The 24,766-nt window shown below is 40.0% G+C and overlaps 1 protein-coding gene across 1 annotated transcript in view; it reads right to left on the reverse strand.

The window, feature by feature from the left end:
• RPS6KA2 (ribosomal protein S6 kinase A2) overlaps positions 1-24,766 on the reverse strand; it is a 169,720-nt gene that overhangs the window by 51,298 nt on the left and 93,656 nt on the right. Inside the window, exons 4-8 of the mRNA XM_065630433.1 lie at positions 19,061-19,141; positions 18,163-18,242; positions 14,512-14,618; positions 7,178-7,215; positions 6,283-6,425 (exon numbers count right to left, since the gene is read on the reverse strand). Coding sequence (XP_065486505.1) covers positions 6,283-6,425; positions 7,178-7,215; positions 14,512-14,618; positions 18,163-18,242; positions 19,061-19,141 — 449 coding nt within the window. The remainder of the gene's footprint in view (positions 1-6,282; positions 6,426-7,177; positions 7,216-14,511; positions 14,619-18,162; positions 18,243-19,060; positions 19,142-24,766) is intronic.

The following is a 24,766-nucleotide window of genomic DNA, read 5'->3' on the forward strand; positions in this document are numbered from 1 at the left end:
ACATTTTTGACTGTATAGTTGCACCATTTAGACATGCCACTACTATACTTTGCAGGAGAAACATGCAAAACCCCATGTTCTCAAGACATTTGAGCTTGCTTTTTTCTCTCTCCCGTTTTGGTTCCTCTCACTGTATTCAGTGATGAATTTCACAACTGTCACATTTAACTGAACTCAAATCTCCAAGCAAAACTCAGCAATCATCATCTTTTATTTGCCTAACTCACAAATAAAAGCATCAGTCAGTTATGGTTCCTTTGAAACAGATTAATGCTTTCAGTAAAATTAACAGAAATTTGACATTTGCAACAAAAAACTCCTACAAACCCAGCCAAACAAGCTCACCTAATATGGATTAGGTCTTTTACACAGCTCCTGCTCCAGTGTTTCATGAGGCTATGAGCAGTGGTTGACTAAGGGATGATGAAGGTTATGCATCACCAAACACAAAGACACCAAGAACATGATTCAGCCCAGGCACAAAGGAGGACAATGTCCACTGAGGGTAAGAACTGTTCCTTGCTTATGTTTGTGACTCAGGATTTGGATCTCTTCTACTATAATACATACCTATTAATTAATTTTCATTGCTATAATTAAATATGTGTTAAGGCAGGACAGGCTCTGCAACCCTTATAACAGTTTTTCTACCTTATCACACAAGTAGCTTCACTGCTCTCAGGAAGCACATTTGTGCAAAAAAGGATCCTTTCATTACCAAAACCTGTGTCAAACTGCCCCACAGCCTGACTCTTCCTTTTTCCCAGATTCAAGATAGCAATACCATAAGAAAAATATAAGAAAACATAAAAAAACTGTAACTGTTATGCTGGTTTTGGGAGGAGGGCAGAGGAGAGGTTTAGAAGTGCCAGGTAATGAACTGACTATAATAAATCAAAGGGTTAATCTGCATTAGTAACAAATTACCTGAAGGCAATAAAACACATAGTAGAAACATGGAAAAAAAAACCACTTTAAAAAAGCGTGTATGGCTGACAAATATAAACAAGATTTGGAAAACACAAATGTGTTAATTCCTGCTTGGTCTGCAACAGTCAAGGGAAGAGCTGTCAGGTAGAGCTGGAGGAAAGCAGCTCGTCTTCTAGAGCGAAACATGATGGGGGAGAATTTTTAAAACTGCCTAAATGACATGGGAGCTCAAGTACTGTTTTCAAAGTAATTCTGACCTATTAGACCCCTAGTCCTGATAAAAGTGTTCGGATACACAGGGAATAAGAGGCAGAGAACATTGCTTCCCAGGGCAGCAGCAGAAGTGGCACGTACTGTACAAAACCCTCCTCACGATTTCTAAAGAGTTGACATTCAGGGTAAGTACCTAATGTTCAATTACGCTTACTCATGTTATTTTGTTGTTACAATAAATCTAATTTAACAGCACCAACAATGACTGCTGCAGCTCATTTATTTTGGCAGAAATGCGCTTGACACTGGTGATGCAGATGACACAGATATAAGCAACTGCTGGAGCAATGACTACGTGGGAAAAAGATGACTGTAGTTCCCACCCACCACGATATCACAGAAAGATCTGCAAGTGCACCATGGCTGCAAGGGGCCAAGAAACCCAAAGGCAAGAAAATTCAGATGTAGTGTCCAAGAAGGAAGAAAGGAAGGAAAGACATTTAAGTTGCAGGAGGGGGAAGAGGAAATTACCATACTAGAGGCTGCAGGGAATATTCACTGAGCTGCTCTAATGGCTAGCACTTTGTTACCATGTTACACAGTTCTAATGTTGAGATTAATCCAGATTCAGAAGAAATGCACTTAACATCAAAATATTAAGTGAAAGGCAGCTACATGAGTCAAATGTACCAGAGCTTTTTACTTCAATGAACTCAACTAAGCAGCAACTGGAAGAAAGCACTGGTTTCTCAATTACGGTCCTAATTAAATCTGCTGAAAGTTAAAAATGAAATAACCAGACTGAAGAAAAAAGTACAAATCAAAATAGTTCATCTCATCAGTTAAAGCTACTGCTTTAGCATACAACAACCTGTTTTCCTGCTTATTTTTTAAAAAAAATAAAAAATTTTGCTAAACCTAAACATGCAAACAGAAGTGAGCGCTTGCTGCTAATACCCTTTCGCATAAATACAGAGTCGTATAGGTCACAGTAGGCTGACAAGGAGCTGAGCCTAAGTGTGAAGTGACTCTGTAGTATTTTTGGCTGTTAAAGCGGACCCTGTAGTTTTGCTGGGAGACTTGGTTTTCAAGCTCCCCATGTCCCGATCTGTATAAACCATCTGTTTGCTCCTTGCCTCCCCATAATTCGCTTCCAGGGCATTCTGGAGGGCCACCTTCTGTTAGCCAGTACTTCAGAAGGCTGTGCCTCTCTCCAGCCTTGGCTTCCTTTCTGTACCAATGTTCAGCAAGAAAGGCAAATATTCCCTGTTCCAGTTCAGTTGCCTATTAAGAGAACCACAGAATTAAAGCTCAATGGGAAGAAGTCTCTGGAGTCACCTAATCCAGTTCCTGCTTAGGTCTCAACATAGTCTGCAGTGCTTCCTTTCTCTAGTTTTCAGGGCAATCTGTCCAGTCATGATAAACCACATAAATTCACCAGCACAAAATTTTAACTGGGTCCCAATCATCATCACATCTCAATCACTATCACATACTAAATGAGAGGCAGGTACTGTCCTTTGGAATGCTTGGAAAGGATGAACTTCAAGATTTGCATAACTATACCCATTGGCATGCACTAAGCTACCACAAAACAATTAAAACTGAGCAGCAAACGAACAGAGAAGGTAACAGATTTAGTTCTGTGGCCTGTGTCAAAGACCGAGCTGGTTATAAATGAAGTTTTACTGGTATTGATAGTAAAACTCCTACTGAATAATAATTAATAAAATCATTAATAACTAATTAATAACTCAAGACCAGAATTTAGCCTTTTTCCGATAAGCTTGTTTAGATATTAATAATCACAACATGTCACATTGAAAGTTGCCTTCAAACATCATTCAGTTTCATTCTAGCCTGTGCCCTTGTCAATGCAGGTTGGCAAGAAGCTGGTAGCACAACCCGACTCTTCATACTGTAGCATTAATCCCTCTTCACAGAACAAAACAAAACAGGCAAGAGATTGTGTGGTTACTCTTCTGATGACTAGATTACAGATAATTTTACCACTACCTGCCTAATATGTTCCATCTTTCAATCAAAATTTTAGATAGGAAAATTACACTATCGCATTAACTTCCTTTCAGTCTATGCATATTCCACCAACTGGTATGTTTTCTTTGTACCATTCATACATATCATACTGCAAATTACTTACAGAGAAATGCTAATGAATCATTTAGATACTATTTAATTCTCTTCAGTTTTTCAGACTGGCAGAAAACCAGCTTCCCTAATAGAACATACAAGTGACAGAACAAGGAAAACAAGGAGAAATGAGCAATATGAAAGACAGCATCAGAAACTCCTCCTGCACTTTTATTGTATGGAAATACTGCTTTTCTCTCCCAGTCAGTTCAACGTTAAAAAACAAAAAAAAAGATTGAAGCAATTAGAACTATTTTTCTCTAAGATGTCTGGTAGCACTCAAAGGCTTAAAGCATTAGCTTACAGTTAAAAAAAATACTCTCTTTAACTCAACGCATTTTATATGGATTCTTATCTGTTCTAATTCTAATACACTGAATCCCTGCGGAAGAGATGGAGGGGAAAAAAAGCAGCAAGCCTAGCCAAAAACAGGTGGTAAGGAGCTAAGTTCATTAGCGGGTAAAAGAAAAACAATCTGTACACCAAATACACCATTATTTAACTGGAGGCAGATAGTGAGAAGGCACAGCTATCCTCCAAAACTGAATAAACAAGTAAAAAATTTAAAGGGTTGAGACATATTTATTATATGAGACATAACCTATTGATTTTCCTGAATAAACTTATATGGTTTAGAAGTGCTGAGCATGCACAAATGGATTTGTGGCCATAGAAGATGTTCCACTCCTTTTAAATTCAGGTAATAAATTACAATATTTACTGAGATTAGCTGCTGTCAACCAGCCAGATCAGTGATGTAGCCCTCCCCACCCCAAACTTTCACTAGTTTTCACATTACTTCCTATCCTTACTTCCTTTGGTGGCACCGGTTGTCTACTTAGGGTAAACAAAATTTAAACGTATTCAATGGATTGTCATATGTCGTGTAATCTATAGCTACATAAAACAGTTTCCATACCATAGGAAATGCAGCTGTATTAGAAGAGCACATTGCTACATTAATTTATGCTTCTGCCCTGGTTCTGCAGGGGAGCCACAGTAACCGTGGCAAGGTGTGGTGCGAGCCACAGCTGCAGTGCTGTGCTGCCTGTGGTGGCCATGCACCAAGCACTGGGGTAGACCTGCAGCCCGCACGCTTCGGGAGACAGCAGCATCACCTTCATTATCTGAACACATCCCTGTGAGAGTAATAAATGCATGGTGTCTGTGCTCAAGGGACGGCGCTATGCTTGATAAAACAACACTGGGAATAACCACTTCAAAAAACCAGTAGCATTCATACAGCTTTTAAAAAATCACAGTGTCACAAACCAACTTCTCCTTCATCTTCTCTTCATCTTCCTCGGCAGCAATGGCACCACAGGCTGAAGAGGCTGGATGGGTGTAGGAGGGAGCAGGTTAAAACCCAAACATCTAATTTTTGATGGCTGGCTTGAGGAACATTCAATACCTCTCTGATAAGCTTTCCTGACACTGCATCCCAGTGTCAAATACTGCAGCACTCAGGAGGATGTTACTGGGTCCTTCTCATAAACTGAGCAGCTCCACTGTAGTCAGATATCTCTTGCAAAGCTCTTCTTGGAAAGTGATTTCCAGGAACCCACTTTTAAGCAGTTGGGAGCTTTCTTCTACTTTCCAGGCTAACTACATTTCACAATGAGTTTATTCCTACCTGCTCTTGGGGCAACATTACTCTTCAGCTGAGATAGCTCCTTTCTCTCTGTGGTGTTTTTGCCTGTAATGCATCCATAGACACTATAGGTACTATACCACCTGTGGACCATTATTGGACTAATAAGCCTCTTCAGTTAATGAATTTCCCCTGCAACACTGTATCAAATACTTTATTGTTATAGAGGCACATGAGATCCACTTCATTTACTTTGTTTAGAAAAGTATGACTATCTCATCAGATAAAATATCAGACTAATATAGCATGACTGAAATTTGGTAAACTCATGTTGCATTTTAACTAACTTTTCGTTGACTTCCATGTATAAAAAAATTAATTAGCACAGTTTCTCATATTGATTCCATTTAAACTATCTCCAGAATAGCTTGCAGGACTCTTAAAGGTTAAGCAACAGCGGGGAAAAATAGCAACTTTTGTGTAGTTAATCCAATGCAAAGACATGTAAGAAAAAGATGAATTCCTAACTATTCCTGTGTGCCAATTGATACATTTGTGTCTGTTTCTGGTGATTTCCGCCCTGTGAAGGGCAGTTATTTTAAAACTTTTTCACACATATCATTTTAAAACCAGCTTCAGCATGCACTCAGGACAAAGCAAACACCCTAAAATAGTCATAATCAAGACACAGCAAAATGGTGCAAAAGAAGAAAGGATGACATGGTGCCCATATGCATTTGTTTTCTTTTCCCACCAGGAGTAAAGACACGGTTTTGGGTGACAGTCTCCCACCAGCTGATACAACTACAGGAAATCCACGGCCAGTCTAAAAACCACCTGAATCTCATTAGTAGAACAAGAGTCAGCAATGCTGAAGTGAAAAAGACAGATGAATGGCAAAAAACACACTGGCGTCCTGTGAAACATTCAGAATGCCCTCTAAAATATGTGCTTTTAAATCTATATTTTGCAGAAAAAAGAGTAAATCTCTGAGTTTCTCTAAGACAATATCCCTAACATCTGAAAATTGCTGCTTGGGGAATTGTTTCCTAACAGGAACCATGTTAGTAACTAGGCAGATGTTTCTTCTGAAATGCTTGTGCTCTTCTGAGCTTGCTCTGCCCTGTTCCTGTGCAGCAGAAACATTCACAGCTCACAGTAACCGAGACGGCAAAGGACCGTGAGAAGGAACAGAGAGAATCTGGAGCCAAATGCTACCTCATATACCGCCAGGAGCAGCTGGTTTGCCGTCACTGATGTAATGAAAACGATCAAGCAATCGCAGCACATCTACTTTTTAATCAACCCTTAATTACTGAAAGTGGTGCTTTTTATCTGAGAGAACTGATCACTCCTACAGCCACCCCTCCAACAAACAAACACAACTTTTCCATTACCATGAGCACACCGAAGGACCACCAATCTGCACTCTGTGTGTGCCCTCGTCGGTTGACCACCTCTGGGGCCATATACTCTATTGTCCCACAGAATGAATACGCTCTTTTGTCATGGTCGATGGCTTCTTTACTCAGACCAAAATCTAAATAAATTGAAACAAAGAAGACTTGTCAGGTGTATAAAAATGATTATTTACACTTCTGTTCACTTAAACTGTTCAAATAAAACACACCAACCAGCTGATGAAGCACCCATCTGTCTGCATGCAGAAAGGCCACAGGCACGTGTGTGCCAAAGCTCTATCTACATGGAGTGCCTGGCTGGCATTTTTTAATACATCCTGAAAGTAGGTGTATCATTTTCTCTGTTCAGAAGGATGTTCTGGCCCAAAGCAGAAGAGAGAGTTTCAATAGACAGAAATACACAGTTCAGTTTTGGTAAAGACAATGCTGGTGAGGACTCTTGCTCAGATAACCAAAGCATTAGGTATAATAATCCCAGACCGACAACAGTGAAAAGGATGGCCAGAGGGCAACCTCTAAGGTGGCAAAGGAATGTTTTTCTAGGTGTTCTCTGCACAATGATAATTCAGAGAATTTAATCTGGAGTAAAGAGTCTCACTGGAAACATCTTTCCATCCATGTTGGTAGGCAGGGCATCCTGCACGCTTCACATCAGTCAGAAGGATAACTTTACCAAGAAAACACTATGTTCTCTATGTGCTGTACAGCACTGGTGCTTGATGATTTGCCAGAGAAGAGAAGCCCAATACTCAAACTCTTCTTGCCTCTGAGTTTTTGTAAGCAAACTCAGCAAATAACATGCATGGAACACACTGTGAAAAAAAAAAAAGGCGCCATGTTGTAGACATTAAGTTTTCCATTCCTCACATACCTGTTATCTTAATGTGGCCCTCTTCATCAAGAAGAATGCTGTAAAGCAAAAAAGGAAACGTTAATCCATTAGGCAGGCACAGAATGCAGTTAACAAACATGAATAAAACAAGTTTAAGACAGGTAAGGAGATATGCAAGACTCAAATACATGTGTAAACAAACCCTCACTGGATTATATGTCTCCAGAAAGAAAAACGATCTTCAAAGGTCTGTCTAATCTCACGTCTGAAGCATGCATGGCCTGCAGCAGTCGCACAGTGAGCCTCCTCTTTACTGGTGGGGCACGCAAACTGAGCTCAGAAAGAAAAGGGTGTTTAAAGCTGACTACTGCAAAGTATGTACTTCCAGCAGGAGAAGGAGCTACAGGTTTTCTGCTCTTCTCATAATAATAAAGGAAAGCACACAAATAATCAGGGCTTGGACTCACTGGATTAAAAATAACTCCAAAGGTAGATTTGTTCATGCTGAAGTAACAAAAATGATAGCAGAGCATAATGACTAGTCACAGCCTAACTGCATGGATCTCAGACCCTGCTAGTTTATTCTGTTTGTAATCATAAATGAAAATTCAGCCTGGCGCCCAAGTTCAACCATTCTCACGTTTGCCACCTGCCAACATATTTTATTCTCACGAAGGCACTCCAACATTTCTGTGAGAAAAATGACTGTAGTTCACAGAGGGCATTACTAGTTTTTATGCAAACACGAAGGAACGCTGAAATTGAAAAATAATGATTTGTTGTAACTTTTCTGCCTATAAATACCGACACAAAAATGATGGTGGTGTTTCTTCAGCTCTAGTTAGATTTAGTACATTTTTCTTTCCAAAATGGTCTAGTGAGATGTCTGCTATTTTTATGTTCCCCTTCTCATAGAAAGTCACTTTAATCCAATTATTCAGGAAGAAAATAAGAAGTGAAACTAACACATTGGGCTATACTTTTGCAAAAGGCTGTATCTGTACTGAAACATAATTGAAAAGAGATGATCTTCTGTCACTCGCTCGTGTGTTTAGAACAGACTGCTATTGTGTAATTCATCAAACAAAGGTCAGCAGCTGAGTCACTACTATGTCTTCAATAACTAAAGCTTTTTCTTCTTGATGAAAGCATCTTTACCTCTATTCTTTCTTCCCGGACTTCTCGGAGAGGCATAATTCTTAAGTACTAGCCTATAACAGGCATGTTTAAACATATTTTTGTGACTACAATCTCTAAACAAGAGGCCTCTGCTTCAGAAGAGAACAGAATAAAACACCTGCCAGTGTGGAAGAGAAGTGAAAGTATGAGTTCTACAGACATGGCTCTGGAAGAACAGCAAGAGGGAGTGCAGCTCACAGAAACCACCTACAATTTTGCCTCACACCCACGAAGCCCCTGTGAATAACGATGCAATTCAAAGGGTGTGGGACTTTCCCCAGAAACATCGAATTTATATTTCATTGATTTCCTAATGAAAATCCATGCTGCTTTTCTGTGTAGGCAATATATGGCTTTCACTCCTTTGCCCTCATTAGGGGCTTCATACCTTACCCTCATTAAAGGCATGGAGGCAATACCTACACACCTATCAGACTAATAATACTGTTTTAGATTAAGTGAGCCTAAGCCATACAACAGATTTTCTCACACTGAATGTATGAGCAGAAAGATGAACAGATCCTGGTTTCTTACAGATGTGCATCCTATATCCCCTAAAACTTGATATACAGTTCCCTCCGCTGTCTTGTGTTCCCTGATCACCCCCACATTATGCCCTCAGCTCCCTGGAGCTTCCCCAGGGCCTCTGGCAGCACCCTTTGGACAGCTGGGTCTTTCCACATTTGTCATCTGCCAACACATACAATGCTACGGTTATGAATGAAAATTACATTTGATGTAAAAAGAAATCAACATGCTAACAGTGACGAAAAGATAATTGTTGCACTGAATTAGCTTTAAGGCACAGTAAGAAGAACAATGTACCTGCTTCTAAACATCCAGATTACAACAGACAAATGGTTTTCCTTTGACTGTGGAAGCAAACTTATTCTCTGCTCACACTTTGTCTTCTCTTTTTATCTTTATCACTTTGCAGTTCCTTTTTATTCCACACTGTCAGTAGTAGAAAATCTATTGTGACAATCACAATTACTTTAGCTATGGTTTGTAGGATCAGCTAATCTGAAATAAACTAGTATTATTTGGCAGAAGGGGAGAAAAAACCCAAAACCAAACAAAACCAAACAACAACCAAACAAACAAAACACCAGAAGTTGTTAATTTGATTCAGGCTTGAGAAAAATCTTTCTTCTAAATCAATGTTTTGAAATTCTAAAAAAAATAAGTAGACTACTTTTAAATGTGAAACTACGCTATAAACCTGTTGAGGGATAACCTTTCACTACAGTTTTCTCCATTTTAGTTGCTCAGTTTAAGGTTTGAGCATGTTTACAAGATACTATCATTGTCAACGTGTTCTTTATTTCAAAACAACATTTTAGCCTCAGGACTATCCCACAAACATTCAAATGGCTTTCACTGACCTCAATTTAAAAGTATGGCTTGAGAAAATAAAGGCTGAAAATCTCCATGTTAGAGGCTGGGAAGCTAAGCTAGTAGCAAGAGAATTACATACTCCAAGTTACAGGAGCTCATAGTAGCGCTAGGACTGCAATCTCCTCAGTATTTCTTTTTTCCCCTGCAACTTCAGTACAGAGATAAAGAGCCTTTGTTATCAGTTGTTCAGTTTATTTTACAGTGACTCTTAAATCAAGGCCATCGCAATTCTCTCCTGTTTCTCTCTCTCTATTTTTAGTTTTGGGTCATGTCTTTTTGGATTCACTTTGAACTCCAATATACCAAAATCATAATGAAGTTCTGCCAAATCTGTTAAAGCTGGAACTCTGAGGGGTTTTTTGATGATTTAAGTTTCTTTCCAAGTCAGCTCAGTTGTGCAGAAAATTCAACTCATGCTTTATGTTTTTCAGAAATTCAGAAATTTCAGAACTTCAGGTTGGAAAGAAAACCTGAAACTTCATAAAGAGTGTTTAATTTGATTGCAGGCTTTGCTATGAAAGTACCAGACAGAGTGAAGTGTTCAAATATCTCTGAAACAGATGAAGATTTTCACAAAATATCTACCTTTTGTGACATGTGAGTGTTTTCATGACCCCATACAATCTCACCATGCTGAACAGTCTTAGCCAAACTCATCTCTGATGTAGCTTCATTCACACAACATGGGCTGGCTTGCTTCAATGGAAGATGATGGTGATTTTCCACAAAAGTCTTTGTCTTTTACTGATTCTCAGATCTTCCCTCTCTATGCAAGTCAGCTACCTTCATGAATGAATTGCCATGGTTTGCAACACACTGCATTAAGCAGTAGTAGTTTATTTTTTAAAAAACGTAGTTCAACAATTCAGGAGCTGTTATATATGCTTATAAGAAGCAGTTATACAAGTTGTTCCTTGTACAGACAGCTGAGGGCATTACAATGTAAACCTTGTTAATCAAAGTCCCTGCAACAGAACTCTATCAAGGTACATCTGGGTACCTGGAGATAGAAAAGCAAAAATAAATTTAAAAGTCTGTGCATTCTCAGAAGGCAGAGTTACTTCTAAGTCGCTCATACCCTTAAAACACAGCATAAGAAATAACATATGCATCATATACTACTTTAAAATAAGTTCCCATTTTCCTAGTTTGGTATATTTTATTATATTTAATAGCTTGATCCTGTAGTCCTTAAACAGAAACATACCTCACCATGTAAGTAACTCCATGGATTTCAGCGTGACTGAACAGTACCTTGTTCTACAAGGGATGCCACTGAAACCACCAAGATAACTCAAGGAGAATAATTTGACTGTAACAATTTCAGGGAAGTAGCATCTGCTTTTTCTAAACAAGACTTTAACCAGAAAACTCAATTGCTTGCCTTTTTGCAGTAAGCACAGCCAACTTTATAACAAGTCCCAGAATATATATTCTGGTTTCACTTAAAATTAATTCATAGTTTTGAACTGTTAATATGGATTTTTGCTCAGGAAATATTAAAAAAAAAGTTGAACCTTAAATTTTAAGGTACTGAGGGTTCTTTCAAGAGGTTTGAACAGTGCTACTTTCTAGCTAGTCTTCTTTGACATAAGTAAGTCCAATGAACTCCTTTTTAGGATACTTACAGAGCTGACTGAAGCAATCTCAAACCTACTAGCAGTTACTTTGCAGAGCTTCTGGAGGACAGCAAAAGCACCGAACAAGAAAGCTCAAATGCAGTGCCTATCTTTCAACAAAGGTGGAGAGAGAGAATTAGGAAATTAGGAACTAATTAATTTACCTCCAGTTCTGCAAATTTGACAGAGTAAATCTTGTGCTCTAATCAGGCTGGTAATATTTTTCCTGAAGATGCAGGTATAATTCTGCACATTGCACTTCAGAGGAGATATGGATCAAGAGAAACCAAAGGGGAGGAATGAGGATCATCAAACACCTAGAATGACTGAGTGGTGAAGAAGAGTTCAGTAGCTGGATTGTTTAGGGTACAGAAGAAAAGTTTGAGGACACAGACATGCTCACAGTCACTCGAGGCTGCTGCTCAGGGCAGAACGAGCTGGTTGGGGAGTTGAGGAGGACAGGCCAAGCGGCAGTGGTCTGCGACTGCAGCAAAGAAATTTCAGATTAGCTATTAGGAGCAACTTTCTAGATGTACATCTGGTGGAGCACTGCCAAGAGGCCTCCTATGGAGGCCATGGGGTCCCCACCAGCTATTTTAAAAATAGGTTAGCAACACACCTGCAATGACCTTCATATATTTCACCCCAGCCATGGGCCAGGGCAGGATGAAAACATCCTGGGACTGTTTTAATTTTCTTTTATTGTCTTATTTAGAGAGCTATCCTTTCCCAGATGTAACTTAAAAATACATCATTTTTCCCCCTTCAGAGCGAATATTTTTTTCTGCCGTATCTGTATTTTTTACTCTAAAACTAAAGTTCCAATGAAAGCATAAGCTGTCGCACTTTGTTGTCCTAGGCATGGCTACACATAAGATTTGCACTTATAAAGCTATTTTTAAAGGATGTGGTTTTCAGTCAAACAGAGGCCTTGACTTATCTCCAGGTATGAACTTGAGTCATACCATTCTAGATGAATCCCTTTCCTGTACAACAGTAGTTATAATACATTCATGTAAAGTAATTTTATACTATGGCAGTTGTATCCAGATTCAACTGTATCACTGGTATCTATTTAACTATACATCAAAAACCATAAACCATACACTAAGAAGTTTGGAAATACGAGAATGAGGGCTCACACCTTAACTTCACACAGTGACCTCACCCTGTAAAGGTCTTTAGTAACATGATGATACTTTTGTTTTCTTCCAGAGAACTCCTGCCTCAGTTGGCAGAACAGTTAATACGCAGGGATCCCAGCAGACCAGTTACAGCGAAGGGGGTGGCTGGCTGGTCTCAGGTCAAACGAAAATGCACAGATAACTGGGTTCCATCTTTGCCTTTTTGACACGTTTCTGTGTGATGATGGCAAATCAGTGACACCTTCCTTTCTTAGGTGAGCTCTAATTTCTCAGTTCATTGATCTCTGATTTGAGACACTGCAGTTTGTTCTGCAGAAACTTAAGTTCTCTCAGTTGAATGTTGAGAACTCTGAAAAATGAGGTTCTTAGTATCTCAAACATAGTGAATAGTTTTGACATGTACTTAATTTTCTTCTCAGTTTCTAACTTCTCTTAAAGCAAAGAATTACAGCATGTGTCTATAAACGTAATAGCACTCTGACTTGAATATACGGCTCATATTTGGATACCTTCTAATAGCAGCTTCATATATCATGTGTTAGTTTGAAAAACAGCTTCATCTAACATCAGAAAGAAAAGTAGTGCATGATTCATACTAATGCTCACTAGAAATGAAGTTTAAAACTGAAAACCTATAAATGAAGCTGTTCTATAATGTGCATGTTTGTTAATGCTGAATGAATAAAATAGAAATCCAAAACAATGTTGAAACTGAAGAGCTGCTGTCAGAGGAAGCAACAGCGTGTGACAGTGGCAGCAATGGTGTGACCACTGCCTACCTGCATTTCATACTATGTGACAAACTGGTACCTTCATCCCTCCAATGGTTTAACTTGGAGGATGACTTCCTGTATTTGCCAAAGACTCTGGTTTTCTGTTTTGGTTGCATAAACAAGCAAGACTGCAAATTTCTAGCCCAAAGGACTGAGAGCTCTGGTTTATGTACATCTGTGTATAGTACTACCACTATTGCTGCTGTAGTCAAAACATAACATTTAATTTATAGTTCAAATCACATATTACACACATATTACAGTGTTGTAGATAGTCTCCTTCCCTTCAAATTCTCACCTACAAAGTTCACCTTCCATTACTCTTAGTCTCTTGTTTTTTTCCATGAGTGTGAAAGCAATAGTACTCCATTTTAAAGGAAGAGCTGCATATTTTTGAACTTCATTTCACGGAAGGCTGTATGGAAGTGTAAACAACAGCCAAGCAGACTGCTCTCAGTGGTCACCTTTTTAAAATGATGGTGACCGTTACTTTGAAAAGGCTAGTAACTTTGAAATGTTGCAGCCTGTTTTACTGGAGCTGTCAAAGAAGACACAGGCAAAGCACTAGCCAAGAGGAGTTGAAGAAAAACAACACCACATCACTCCCAGTGATGGCACTGGGGCTATCATTTAGTCTACTGATGTACTGCAAAGAAAAAAGAGAATGGAAAATCCTCTATAGCACCACATTAGGAATAGGAAATAGCTACAAGGACAAGCAAGAATTGTTTTGGGGGAAATATTTTGGATAATGAATAGAAGTAGTTTTAAGATCCTGATTACTGCATATCTCCTGAGCTAATATGCACAGTAGTTTTCCGAGATGTTCTTTTACTTTAAGCAATGGCTACAATAAAACTGAATGGTGCCACAATGTATTTTGTATGAGCTGGAAATGCAGTTGCTTTGAGCAGTTCATACCACACCAAGGGGAAGGCCAGACTAAAGGCTGCAAATGGTGAACAGCACGACTGAAGACAAAGGCACAGAGATCTGAATCTCATTTTGAGATCAGTCACTAAACTAAAGGCCAGGCACAGCCATCATCTTGGAACAGAGTCAAAGTATTTGGCCTTATGCTAAAATGATGTGATAGGAAGACCCTGCTCCTGAAGGTGAGGGTCTCGTGTACAGATTCTCACATACAAGAAGGCAGGCAGAGCCTCTGGCACCTTTTGACTTACTGGCATGACAAGGAACAGAAACAACCTAAAAGCTCACGTATTTATGTTTCAGTTCACTCATTCTCATTAACTTACTTTTCTGGTTTTAGATCCCTGTAAATAATTCCAAGACCGTGGAGGTGGTCTAAAGCCAAGGCCAGCTCAGCTAAGTAGAACTTGACATCCTCTTCTGTAAACATCACCTAGAGAGAAGGAAGAGAAGAACACATCTACTTACTGGACAATGGTGGGCTGGCTTGCATTAAACAGACATAGGGAAGGAATTGCCTAATTTGGGAATGCTAGAAGGCCCATCATATTAGGTTCAATTTTCCATAATTTGTCTCAGCTCACATTAACAAGTCTTACCAGATTCTCCTCATAAAACAAAACTTGATCTGTTGAGTACTTCTGTGTTTTAAAACATGCTGCTCTCATTCGTTTGTTTGATCTGTTTAGATGACATCATGTCGTAATGATACAAAGAAAGTTCTAACTCCTTAGCTTTTGGCAAAATTCAATATGTTCAGTTCGGCCCTTATTGCTTTCATATATCTGAATTTGCTAAAATCTTGGTATTTGGTTATCAAATTCTCACAAAATGATATGGGGTAACCTCTTTGGGGAAGTGAAATGCTTCCAAATTTTAGCAGAACACACAGCATGAAGAGACTCAGAGATGGATTTAAACTCCTGTGCATCCAGGGTTCAAGGAATCTCAGTGCAGATGCCCTAAGCAGTGATGGGTTGTCTAACATCCAAGGCCTGATGAGGTCTAAACTGAGGGCAGTTGCTTCCTTTTCATAGTTGATATGGACACCTCTAATACTGAAAGCTCTGTTTTAGGTGGGAAGAAACTTCTGCAATCAAAAACACACTAAGCTCAGAAAAACTGAGATGGCAAGGAACCCTTTGGTTCAACTTTTGTTATATTCCAGAGGTTATTAATTTCTCTTTAATTGAATTTCAATATGTACAGTGACAATAATGCAGAAGGAAAAGCTGATGTATCAGATACACAACTGTGAATACTATGTATGACAGAACTAAAATGAGTCAGCTCAATACAAATTCACATGTCATATGTAAATATAAATAACTACAGTAGAAATTGCCGAGCTTATTTTTAAAATTAAGTCTCTGCTCTTGGAAAGGGGTAGTCACAATACTTGGGTGCACTGAGAAGCTGCAGAAGGCTGAGAGCAAGAAGAGAGGATTCACAGAACAGATGTCATGTAATTTAATTAAGAATATCACTGCAAAGGCTAGAAAGAAAAAAGATACACAAGCAAAAACCCTGACTAAAAAATTAATTAGTCTGAACGTAAAAATTGCATTAATTATAAAAATAAATTTAAATTATTTGTAAGGTTTGAAATAAATAACATAGGCAAGAGATGAAATCAATGGAATCAGAGAAAATCTAATCTATACATATATACCTAGTTAAAGTCAGACGTCTCAGAAAGAGCAAGAAAGAGACAAGCTGTGCATGCAAGCATACTTTAATATATGGGATCTAATGAAAAGTCCACTGAAATCAATACCGTTGGACCAAGTCCATAAGTGACAAATTACAAGCAGTGCAAGTTTTCCCATAACGTCTTCCCTTATGATACCTTGCTACTAAACAGCTGCAAAGTATGGATAGACAAGATGAGTTACAAACACTAAAAAAAGAAGTACGTAAAAAGACTGTCAAGTTAAGAGGACATGCTCTTGATAGCATAAAGCAGAGAAATCAGCAGATTGCATTGGAAAAGCTTTGGGGAAAATGTGGAATTTTAAAGGAGTACAAAATCTGAGGTGTTCTCTTTAACTTTCGAGTTCCCTAGTTGTGGAGAATGGTAGCTTCCCTCTGTAGGCAAGAACCACTTCTTCTCTCTTGTCTCATGAAACCAGAGAAGCCCTTGCTAGGGCAACATGCTAACAAAGCCTGTGTTCATGACAAACAGCAAAAAGATATTTTTATTTTCTTTAGTCTGTTTCCTCATATTAAAAATAACTGCTGCCATTTGCTAAGTACTTACAGGAGTATCATTACTCAGCGGTGTAATTAACCTGTTGCTAATGTCTTCTTGCATTAGCAAACAAGCCTTGAAAGCAAATACTTGGGGTCCCAAGCTGTGGTGCACACAGCAGTCTGCAGCATGTCACTGAACCAGAATCAGATGGGAAAAAAAAAAAAAAAAAGCTAGGGAACTTTTGAATGAAGGTAATTTTTTTCACAGCTTCTTTAGTCCATCAGTTACGCCCCAAACCAAGAAGGGTGAACAGAGTTCCCCTCAAGGTGGTATTTGAAAGGTCCGTATTTTATCTTTAAAGATTGTGTGTTAGGTAGATGCTGACACTCCTGTCCCAACAGCCCAGAAAGAGACCAAGGGCTGGGGCCGTCATGGTGATGACAGAGAATGTCAGGGCACAGACAAGCCCTGGGGCAGCAGGGCTGCATTGCTGGAGCCTCCCGTACTGCCCGCAGGGCCCGCTCTGAGCCTGAACGCAGCGCTTCAAGCAAGGCAGGCAGCTGGCTTGAGGGGACACTGGGACATGCACGCAAGTGCTAAACAAACCTAGAAAGCCTGTTGCTGCTGCTCTCTTCAGGTGCCAGTGAGACTCAAGTTTGGACCATTTCCTGGCTGCCTTTGTCCCCAGCAGCAGCACCTCTCCAGGGGCAGGCGCTGCGGAGGGCAGGGAAGGGATGGGAGCCCAGGAGGTGAGGGAGGCAGCGGCTGCCCCAGGAGGCAGGGGAGGGCTGTGACAGCCACCCTCTGAGCCCCGGGTGGTGCGTGGGCTCCAACCTGCTCCCAGGAGCTGCTGGAGATGACGGTTCTTTCCCCGCTCGCTGGCTGAGTCCCACTGTCGGCTTGCCTGCTGCTGGGGGCAGCCCCTGACCTACGGCCATCTCTTCTTCCTGCTGACTGATGATGGAGTGGAGCATCTCCCTTATGAGGAAAGGCTGAGGGAGCTGGGTCTCTTTAGCTTGGAGAAGAGGAGACTGAGGGGTGACCTCATTAATGTTTATAAATATGTAAAGGGTGAGTGTCACAAGGATGGAGCCAGGCTCTTCTTGGTGACAATCAATGATAGGACACGGGGCAATGGATACAAACTGGAACACAGGAGGTTCCACTTAAATAGGAGAAGAAACTTCTTCTCAGTGAGGGTGACGGAACACTGGAACAGGCTGCCCAGGGGGGTTGTGGAGTCTCCTTCTCTGGAGACATTCAAAACCCGCCTGGACGCCTTCCTGTGTAACCTCACCTAGGTGTTCCTGCTCCGGCAGGGGGATTGGACTAGATGATCTTCCAAGGTCTCTTCCAATCCCTAACATTCTGTGATTCTGTGATTTTGTGACAGTGGTTTTGTTTTTCCAGCAGTTCTGTGCCCATGTCCAGGGCAAAATGTATTGGGGATTGATTTCTCAGATTGTTTCTCATCGCATCCAAGGTATATTTTGTGAGCAATGAGTCCGGGGCCATTTTGCTACAGGAATGACTTAGTAATAGTGCAGTTTTCTACAACAGTGGTGATTCCATGCTATCTGCTGCAGTAGCCATGGCATAATTCAAATACAATTACTAAGAACCTACTTAAAGATGCAAGATGATACAGCTCTGTTACATACATATATACACACACACATATACAGCAGGACTATTCCCAAGGCCATTTTTCCTTCCCACCAAATTAATCTGAGTCCTGGAAATGCAGGACAGTCATTTCTAAGTTAAAAATCTATCAGCTTACCTCTTTGGAGAGTCTTGTGAAAAGGTCCCCTCCCCGCAGGAAATCCAGTATTAGATACAACTTTCCCTCTGTTTGAAATGCTGCATCAGAAAAGGATGAAGATATCGGAAGTTTGAATCAAGATAATATCTCCAAAGAGTTAATCTTGTTGACTAGCAGTGTATCATTCAAGTCATTAGCTTCCGTGTCATTTTAGCACTTTGGGAACAGAAAAATGTAATTTCTATATAGAAGTAAGCAATCAAGCTTAGACTATGGGAAAAAATGGTATTAGTTGATAGAAAACAATGCATCACTAATACATTCTTTTCCACATCTAGCACCTATGAATTAATATTGCTTTCAATTGCACAAGGTACCAGGAGTCACTGAGGGTTAGCCATAGAGAGATTCTCCCAGGTTTGTGTGAGAGGAGAGCCCGCACTATCCAAAATGTCCTCAGAAGACCCTTTACAATAATAATAGGGCTCCTCAGGGAGCTGGTGAGGCAGAGGAAGGCAGCTCCAGCAAGACACCACACTCCTATGCACACATATACAAATTTGGACTGGTGCTGATTATTAAAAACAGTTTTTATTTAGATTCTCTGGTTTTCTAAATGATACCTGAGAGCAGGTGAGGGATTTGGCAGATGTATACTCACCAGTTACCCCACTAGCACAATCTATCATGTTAGGCTTCAGGAAAAATGTATTTTGATGGTGGAATGGCTAAATCCTACTTATACTGAAATTCTCCTTCAGCATAAATGAAGAATTTCACACAGGTAGCCTCTAAGATTTTGTTAGAAGCAGAGCAATAAGTAGGCAGGGGGTATCTGTATGAAAATACAACACATCCAGTTACAATTCTCCAACCAATTTAAGAACAAATATGAATTATATTTTATTATAGTTACCATAATGAAGCTTGACTATGAAAGGATGATTCACTTCTGCCAAAATATCTCTCTCCATTTTCGATCGTACCCGATCCCGAACTATAAAGAAAGAACGATGAGAACAGGAACATATTAAGATGCAGCATGGTTGCGGGATACAGTACTGGCATGAGGTTCAGGTGATTTGGATTCTGCTTCTCACTCTGCTGATGGCTTGTGGTGTGACCTTTGGCAGATCATGCCACACTCTACTGTCCCCGTTTTCCGCTTGTCTTGTCTGTGCAAAAAAAGTAAGCTCTTCAGGAAGGCACCACGTCTTCCTCTCTAGATAAGAGCCCTAACTAAAAGGACTACAGTATCACAAACAACAGGATGGTAATTATGCTTTGCAGAAAAGAATGTTAATATAAAAATTTAAATTATATAAAATTAATAAATCTGTCTCATTTAAGACTAAACAGAATGTACCAGTCCCAGAACTTGTCTGGTTAACCTTGTGCAAATTAACCTTCTGTGTTGTGCTGATGCTAGCAACTTTTATGAGATATCACTGAATAGCACTCTCTGGAAGTGATTTATATAAAATACTTTAAGCTTCCAATAAACCACACAAACAATCAGTAATAAAGAAAAAAGCCTGATGAAATATAGTAAAAACCTCTTTTTATATGTAGAGATAAATTCTTGTGTGATGTGAGTGAGAAAAATACTTTTTGTGGATGAGATTAATGGAGTGTGAGAGAAAAAATAGTTACAGAGGTGAGCTGGGTTCAAACTAATCAAAGCAAACGCTGAAGATTTCATAGCAAGCACATTGAGCAGAATGTTCAGACACTGAGGAGGATTCAAGTCCTCACATTATCAGCTCTTGAACTTATAGATTCATTATTCAGTCAATCACAGTTTTACAAAATCCACAATGAAAGTATTGAAATTTTCTTCTTCTTTCTCTGCATTACACAATGCCAATATTCTTTTCAGCTGAAAGCATCTACAAGGGATGTGCAGTAAAGCCTGAGATCTCAGTGAGATTCTGTCACTGCCTGCATGTGTTGTGGACCTGCTGAGAAGCAGCAGGACTCTCAACACCCAAGTAATGAACATGCCATAATGAAACCACATATTCTGTTGCTGTACATCAAAAATTGATGCTCAGAAATAGGTCCAAAACAGCTGATCTGAAACCCTTAAATAGGAGTGGAGGGACACTTGGATTTCTTGCTGTTTTGGTGCTTTTCCTAGGTCAGTAACAACGTAAGCTTTACTAGCTCATTCAACCTAAGCTACGTTGTAGCTAAAAATCAAAACAAACGGAATCTCAAAATCGTAATCTTAGTGCACGAATAAAAACTACACATCGTACACTCACAAAATGCTTTGCCTACATGAAGACAGATCATTTGTCATGCTGTGTCTTTGCTTAGTCTTGTCTGAGGATCAGTGAACATGTATCACCATGAATTTCTCCATTCATTTCCAAAATGGAAATCTGGATGTTTGACAAGGACCTATTTCTATGGATTCCTTTCCAAGTGAATCTCTTTCACAGCACCAGAGCTCAGGAGGTTCAGGGGAGATGACCGAGAGGCTCAGGTCAGCACCGCACAGACACCTGCCCGGTGCTGTGGAACAGCCTCTCCTTCTGCAAATAACTCAGCTGCCCCATCCTCATTTTGACCACCTGCGGGGGCCTCAGTGCAGCACACAGGTGGCTTGGGCAAGTAATGCTTACACCAGGCATTCACCTGTAGGAGTAAAACACTCAATAGAAATAGTTCTCATCTGCTAACTCTTGCCCTTTCTACCTAGTACTGAATTAGGTTTGAAAGGCAGGGTTTGCCACTTATCTTTAAATTATGCGTTAGACTGAGGCAGAGAATATAACCTGGTGCAACAAACACAAAGTCATTAAGATTGTTTGCATGATCTTATACAAATTAGCTCTCCCTGAAATAATCCCTAGTGTCATGAAACAGAAGAGACCAGACTGGTAGAGCCTGTGATAGCGGAGGAAGCACCTGCTACTCTGAAATAAGAACAATTCCCATTTCCAGGTATTAATGTGATATGAAAGAGAAGTAGAAGCAGCTGAGGATACATGCAAGTAAATAGAGCTTATCCACTTCTGTCTGTCCAGTTCTGAACATCAAAAAGGAGGATGTTACTGCTTCCTTTATTTAACACTGAATGTTTATGGAGAGGGTTTTATTTAAGGTATGAATTTTTACTTCTTGGGCTATTTTAATTTTAATAACCATGAAGTACAGAAGGGAAAGGGGAAAAGGGAAAAGTATATTGAGAGCATCTTCCAAGGAGAGAAAAAATGTTCCTTGTGAAAAATGGACTAGCTGTATATTTTCTGAAGAAGAAAATAAAACCATAATCCTGCTTCCACCTCTGAAACTCTCATGATTTCAACTTTGGTTGAGATTTAAATATAAATTAAATTTCAGCCAATAAACTTCTTGTCTATATGTCTCGCTTAAAAACTAGAAGTCAGTACATCTCTAGCTATGTACACTATCAAGTAAGCATGATCCAGGGACATCCCTTGATGTACATACAATAACATCATATCAGTTCATCAGGATGTTGAGCCAACCCAATGAGAACTTTGATTAGTGAAACCCTAGCCTACAGGAGCTGTAAAGGGGAGTTTATAGAGGAGACACTAATTAATTCACTGTAATAATAATTAAAACATATAATTCACGTATCTATCAGATATTTAGTGACTCGATAGCTGAGCTGAAGTCTCAGCTCTGTGAAACTAAACAGCGTTCAGCCACTGGTTTCAGTCGAGCCAGAGTATTGCTTCTGGGATCTCTTTGGCCAAAGAATAGCTTCCAAACATTTTTATTTAATAGCACCCTTCTCACTGCTGTCCAAACCAATTCTTAGTTCTACAAAAAGAAAATCATCTTGAAGCTATCTTCTAAATTTGTGTGTAATACTGGTCTTTTCTCTGTCTTCAGACTTGCCGCGAGTAAAAGTTGATGTTTCTATAATACTTCAAGAAAAGTAATTTTCAATTTAAGTTACAGTGCAGTTTTGGTTTTTGTATACAGATTTGGTGTTAAAAGGCATGAGGGTTTTACCCACAGCCTTGCACAAGCTAATACATGCATCAAATTTAAAATGGTGTTAATTCAATTTCCAAGTGTCAAATAAAAATGAAATAGCTTTTCCTTCTGCCCTCCTCCATGGGCTGAGACCCCCCTGGTGCCCTGCATGTGTCCCACACCATGCTTCCCTTGGTGCCAGCTGGATCACAGACTCTTTAAGTCAGCATTCCCATGACTGACATAATTTCCACTTACAGCTTTCCTCTTTAAAAGATTTCACAGAGAAAGATCCAGCAAGGGAGCACGTATTACAGACACCTTAATGGACTGCCTTGGCTAAGGGCACTGAGCTGCATATCAGACTAGATAAAAAGCAAAATCCTCAGTGCAGTGAAACCCATCTTGGGCTCCTTCATGGGAGGAACCAGGGTGTGGTGCATCAGACAGGAGCTGAGACATATATCTGTGAGGAGGAGCAGTGCAGAGCAAGGGAGCGCATCTGCCCCCATCCTGCCTGTTCCGGGGAGCAGCAACAGTGCAGGGAGCCGGGCTTTGGCTGCCCGTGCAGATGGTGATGTATATGATATATTCTGACTTCCCCCATAGATGCCGAACTTAGGTGTTACTCTCACCTCTGTTGGTCAAAAGCATGGGGACTCAGAGTCTCATGGGTGAAATATTTTCTGTACTCATTAGCTGACGTCCAGCACAATTCTGCTTTGCTCATGACTGGAGTCATTTGTGTGTTCAAGCCCTGTGAATGTCTCTGACTTACTGATGCAGCCTTGCAAATGCAAGCAAAGTGCTTGGATCCTCCAGTATACTTCTAGAAATAATCAAATGACTTACTAGCCGAAATCCCATTTTAAAAAGGGGATGGAGATAGATTTTGTGAGCTCTGCAAGGCATCTAAAGCTTAAGATGGTTCTACTACTTTTCAACGGCACTAAAGTGATAACCCTTATTTTTCGTGAGTTGGTGTTCGGTGCATAGATCCTCGTATGGCTCCAGTCCCAGTGCGGATGGCTGCTGGCTGCCTTGAAGCCCAGGGGCCTGGTCCCTCCCCAGAGCCCTCTGGAGGTGGCTCAGGGCAGGACCCGCTGCTCTGGTTGCCTCTCTGAGTGGGCCAGTCTCTCTCCACTGATTTTGGAGGCAACCTTCTTGGTGTCACTAGGCTGAAAATGGCATTTGAAAGCCCAATTTTCTTTTGGAACTAGGAATGGGTTGTCAGATGATAGGTTTGGTGCCTCAATGACTTGTCCTTATGGCCTTCTGAGCTTTTTTTCACAATTTTACCTGAAGTGCTGCTTAATCACCTGACCTGCAGTACCAGGGAGAGAAGCCCCCCATGTGTCTGACATCAATTACCCTCCTCACTTCCCTAAAATTCAGCACCGTGCCGTGAGTGGAACAAAACCAAAATGTAACTCAGAGTCAAATAACACACAACTCAATTTCAAATTCTTCACACAGCACTGGTATGTGCCAGTGATACAGAAAATGGAATCTATACATAAAATGATGTACAACATCATTTTCAATTCTATTTCTGTCATTTTCATCTGTTTTTAATACTGGCTTTTGTAGACAAAAGCAAAGAGCTAGACTCTAATTTCAAATCCACACTGTGTATGTCTAGAAGACAAAGTATTGTGTGGTGACTAATTGCTCAAGATATGGAGAAATACAGGCTTTCCAAAAAAGATCATAATCTGTCATCTATGGCTCTGCTGGGAAATATGATTTGCATTACTGTGTTTCTGCTCCACACAATGTTATATTCAAATCTTCTAAAGAACAGCCTTTTACATTGTACCTTATCAGCAGAGCATTATTACAATACAAAACCAGGAAAAGTCCTGTTGACACCTGAATGTAGAAGTATACCAATAATGTCACTTACAGATTTTATGCACATTTCTTTTGAAATGCATATAATTTCATGAAGGTTATTTTTCTGGAAGAAAGATCCAAACATGGAACCCTTTAGAGATGGAGAAAGAGCCATAAAAACCAGAGTTTTACCACTCAGCCCTAGTGCTGCTGCAGCAAAGGAAAAAAAAAGCAGATTCACAAAGCAGGAGACACTCCTTTGTAGAAGGGCACTCTGAAAAATCAATATGAATGCAAACTGGTTTTTAGGAGTCTGGGGTCTGGAGGAGGTCATTTTATCTCCTCCTCACTCCTTTTTCTTCCCCCTTTACATGAAACAACACACTTGGCTTTGAAAAAAATCAAAGACTTTCATTTGATTTTTTTTTTCTTTCCTTAAAAAGAAGCTTGGATGCTTCAATGTTGAGAGTTGGAATTACAGATGTCTCTAAATTAATCCTGCACTTTTAATATTGACCTTCCATTTATATTATTTACCACTTATTCATTATTCTCTCGAAATGTTTGGAAAAGTTAATTAAATCTTACAATATCCCTCTGAAGTACCTCTGCTCAGTCTTCCAGCAAGAAGAATGAAATGACAGATTGACGCTAAAAAAAAGTAATTAAAAAAAAATTATATGGGAGTTGTCAGGAGCAAACATGGGTTTCTAGGTTCTGCTGAAAACAAATCCTCAGAGCAGTAGCCTGAGCTCTCCCCCCACCTTTGTGCCACCCTGGCCCGGGGAGGAGCAGCCACAGATGCTGCAGTGGGTCTGAGCTCTGG

The sequence above is a fragment of the Caloenas nicobarica genome, chromosome 3 (genome assembly GCF_036013445.1).
Source record: "Caloenas nicobarica isolate bCalNic1 chromosome 3, bCalNic1.hap1, whole genome shotgun sequence".
Taxonomy (NCBI): Eukaryota; Metazoa; Chordata; class Aves; order Columbiformes; family Columbidae; genus Caloenas; species Caloenas nicobarica.